This window comes from Ammodytes marinus (genome assembly GCF_949987685.1).
Source record: "Ammodytes marinus genome assembly, chromosome: 5".
Taxonomy (NCBI): Eukaryota; Metazoa; Chordata; class Actinopteri; order Uranoscopiformes; family Ammodytidae; genus Ammodytes; species Ammodytes marinus.
In genome coordinates, this window is record NC_137234.1 from 4,719,879 (window position 1) to 4,724,096 (window position 4,218).

Sequence of the window (4,218 nt, forward strand, 5' to 3'; positions counted from 1 at the left end):
ACCACACACACACACACACACACACACACACACACACACACACACACACACACACACACACACACACACACACGTTTGTGACATTCATTGACATAATGCATTCCCTAGCCTCATCGTATACCCTAACCCTAACCCTCAAAACTTAATACCTAACCCCAACACTAACCTAAATCTAGCACACACACACACACACACACACACACACACACACACACACACACACACACACACACACACACAGGCAAAAACAAATACACACTTGCTATTCGTACTGTGATACACACATCTTATCAGAATGAGATAAAGAGACAACTCCTCACACTGTCACTCCGTCTCATAAAGCCGACAACACTTCCTAAAGCCAGATAAACCGCTGAGTTACCGCCACGCTTTTTATTTTCCTTATCACAACAACATGATGTATGATGATATATTGTGTCCGAAAAAATGGTACTTCTCTTTTCTTCAAATGCTAAATCATGTCCAGGAAATTGCTGCGGGCTGTGACCAGCGTAAATAACTTCAAAACATAAAACCTTCCATAAAACTGTTAAAGGAATACCGCACCCATACGGAACCGGCGTTCTATCATTATACAATCGTTAGACAGTGAGACAATGAAACACTCTTTCAGCCTTTTCTCAGGCTAGGATGAACCGATTTCTAAAATATTTGCACATGTATACTACATAGGATCTCAGAGTTCAATACACCTTCATATTCCCATCAGGTGAAGTAGGCCTTTAAAACCAAGCAGTAGTTAAAGGTGCAGTGGTGTAATATAACATCATCAAGAAAGTTCTACAAAGTTCTAGAATGCAACGCTCCCTGGGTAACCCCAACCCTTTCGAATAATAACAGAAGCTACAGTGGCCTTCAAGGACAAGAACAATTCTATATTTTAAACAATGCACCTGATGACATTCCAACTATGACACTTTCAAGATGACGGCACTAGGCCTTGGTCCAAGATATGCAGAAATATGGACATATATGAGACCCTTTCTAAGGGAGAAAAAAAATAATTCAAAACATTTTTTTCAGCTATTATGCACTAAATTAAATGTACTTATGGATATTATAATTACTTTCTACAAAATCTGCTAGGAAATAAAACCCCAAATTCTACACACTGCAGGTTTAAAAATATATCCGCCAGCACCTACTGTACCTGCAACAATATGAAAAACCACACTGCAAACAACTGTAAGGAATCTCCCAGGCCTTCTAGAATTATGCCGAATTCTAGAACCAACTCGTCCATAAAACCAAGTATGCGATCAATACAAGTAACCTCTGCTAGTTGTACAGTGGGAAACTGACGGAGCACTCAGATGTTCTGTCTGCCTCAAAAGGTCCTATTTGGGGGGCGCCCTTAGCTCAGTTGGTAGGGCGTCCTCCCCCCATGGGCCTCGGCCAGCAGCCGACCCGGGTTCGATTCCAGCCCGCGGTCGTTCTTTGCATGTCACTCCCCTCTCTGTCCCATTTCACCTCTGTCTCTACACTATCAATAAAAGCATAAAAATGCCCAAAAAATATCTTTAAAAGGTCCTATTTGAACACCACATTTTCTGAGCTATTCATGAAGCTTTATCTAGATACCGGACAGGTGTGTAGTGGTTGTAGATATCGAGAATATATTTAGGGCTGTACTAGAAAAGAAAGAAAAAAATCACAAATAAAATATCACACACAGGGATTCTGACACCAGCTGCAATGTTCTAGCCTCAAGTTATCCATGTCCAAAGGCTTCACTACAAACACAATAAATACACAGGGCAGAAAAGGGAACTTACTTAATTTATGAATGGTCATATTTCTCTCTCTATAACTCTTCATAGCCTCTTGAATTGCCATCAGCTTTAGTGTTTTGCTTAATTCAAAGTTAAATGTTTTGCCTATAAATGATGACAATGCACTTGCCCAGATTCAGATTCAGAAGTCTTTATTAGCCATGACATATAAACATGTTTGGAATTTGTTTTGGTGCAGTGGAGTTTACAACAGGACAGGTGCAAGACAGGACAAGACAAGTGCAAACCAACATAGTAGTGCAAAATTAGTAAATAATGAATAATATAATAAATAAGAAGTGCCAGAGATCAAGTGATTGGGTACGACACTGGTTATCCCTGTTCAAAGACCATACTACAAACAATAATTAAATAAATGGCGAAAAGAGGGGTTACTTTATGTATTTATGTATTTACGGTCATATTTCTGTCTCTAGAATTCTTAATTTATTGCCATAAGTAAAATGTTTTCCTTCATAATAAGCTGTTTTGGTTAAAATGATGATGTTGCACTGTCCCTACTAATGCGTAAAATAATGACTATGTATGCCCCCACTAATGCCTTGTCGTCCACAGATCACTGGACGGTGCTGATGGCGAGCTGCACAGCTTTCGCCCCCGAAGACAAACTGGCTCGCTGTGTGGAACTGCTGCTGTCCAGAAACGCCGACCCCAAAATGGTGGACAGGTCAGTGTCACAGTTTTTTAATGTCTCAGGATAGGTCTTTGGTAGCCTGGCACCGCCCGCCTACCTACCTACTTCCGCTCAATTTTCATTTCCCTTCAGTAGTCAGTCTGGGTCCGCGGCATATTCGCAGGTTTTTCTCAGCCAGATTTTTGGCGGTCCAATCAGCGAACAGAGGGAGTGGCTGAGAACAATGAAGTTGAGGTTGTGCGCTAGTTTCAGATGCAGAAGCTGGTGCATGACATACATACGTCACGACCAAATGTTATGCGATTGGTTGGCAGATCCAGAGTGGCACTGGGCAGATCCAATAGTTTTAAACCTCAACTGACACCCGCCTTCAAGTGAGTGAACGTTTGTCAATTGAGCGATTCCAGGCCTTCTGTACAAATGAAATGAAGTACGATGGTCTAGTAAAGGTAAAGGACCAGGCTACAAAAAATCTGGTAGGGCCATGCTAACTTAAATCTGTACCATGGCTGGATCAGGGTTGGTGGAAGGTGGACCCAGATGTCTTTCAGGTCAAAATGTTTATAGCATTTTCTGCTCAGTACGCGATGTCACACCCGTATTGATGTGAAACCACACTCTAGAGTCAACTTGAACAGGGGAAGAAACAGCACCCAGATGTTTGATCAAATTGGCCTTTGATGGTTGTGGTTCTGTGAAGCTGCCATGTGGTAGCATTATGCCCCACGTACAGTTTGTGTGTGTGTGTGTTTTGTTTGGAATGTCCTGTTATGGCATGTGCATGTACGGACGGGTATCAGACAGACAGACAAACAAACACAGTGTGTGTGTGTGTGTGTGTGTGTGTGTGTGTGTGTGTGTGTGTGTGTGTGTGTGTGTGTGTGTGTGTGTGTGTGTGTGTGTGTGTGTGTGTGTGTGTGTGTGTGTGTGTGTGTGTGTGTGTGTGTGTGTGTGTGTGTGTGTGTGTGTGTGTGTGTGTGTGTGTGTGTGTGTGTGTGTGTGTGTAAGCAGCGGTGTGGGCAGGAGGCTTTTCTACAAACTTGGATCCAACCCAGAGAGAATGTTTTTTTTTTGTTGGTAATTTGTAGGTCAAAAGTGGCTCAGGCGTCTAGGTTAAAGAAACTGGCAAAACGTTGTAAAAATGTGAAATGTAAAATTGTTTACAACAGTAGTTTCAACAGAATTTCAGTGATCACATTTCAAACCCATTTTTTTTGGGGGCATTTTTATGCTTTATTGATAGTGTAGAGACAGAGTTGAAATGGGGCAGAGAGGGGAGTGACATGCAGAGAACGACCGCGGGCTGGAATCAAACACGGGTCCGCTGCTGACCGAGGCCCATGGGGTGGGGGGGGGGGGGGGGGTGGGCGCCCTACCAACTGAGCTATAAGGGCGCCCCCCATTTCAACCCATTTTAAATAAATTTTATCTGGGATGTAAATTGATCATTTAAATTGAAATTGAACCCCTATAACCAGCTATTCTTGAAAAAACAAGTAAGCACTTATCACTAGGGGTGTCACGATTCTCCAAATCCTCAATTTCGGGTTGAATTTGGATTCTAAATCGCCACTACAGTCACCATTCGATTCAATTCGTAACTGCGATCTAGTATCTCTTTTTTTGTAACTGCAGTGTGCACTCTTCACACACTGCCTGCGGAGATGTCCTGGGACCGGTGACGTAAAAATATTCATCTGCCCATGTCCGCTAGGGCCAGCGCGGACCAGAATATGAATAAAAACAGCTTTCCCAGTCCTCCTATGTAGA

General features: G+C 42.6%; 1 protein-coding gene across 1 annotated transcript in view; it reads left to right on the forward strand.

The window, feature by feature from the left end:
* asz1 (ankyrin repeat, SAM and basic leucine zipper domain containing 1) overlaps positions 1-4,218 on the forward strand; it is a gene marked incomplete at both ends in the record, with an annotated part of 28,690 nt that overhangs the window by 3,780 nt on the left and 20,692 nt on the right. The window contains one exon of the mRNA XM_080028506.1: positions 2,370-2,481. Within this exon, the coding sequence (XP_079884632.1) occupies positions 2,370-2,481 (112 nt within the window). The remainder of the gene's footprint in view (positions 1-2,369; positions 2,482-4,218) is intronic.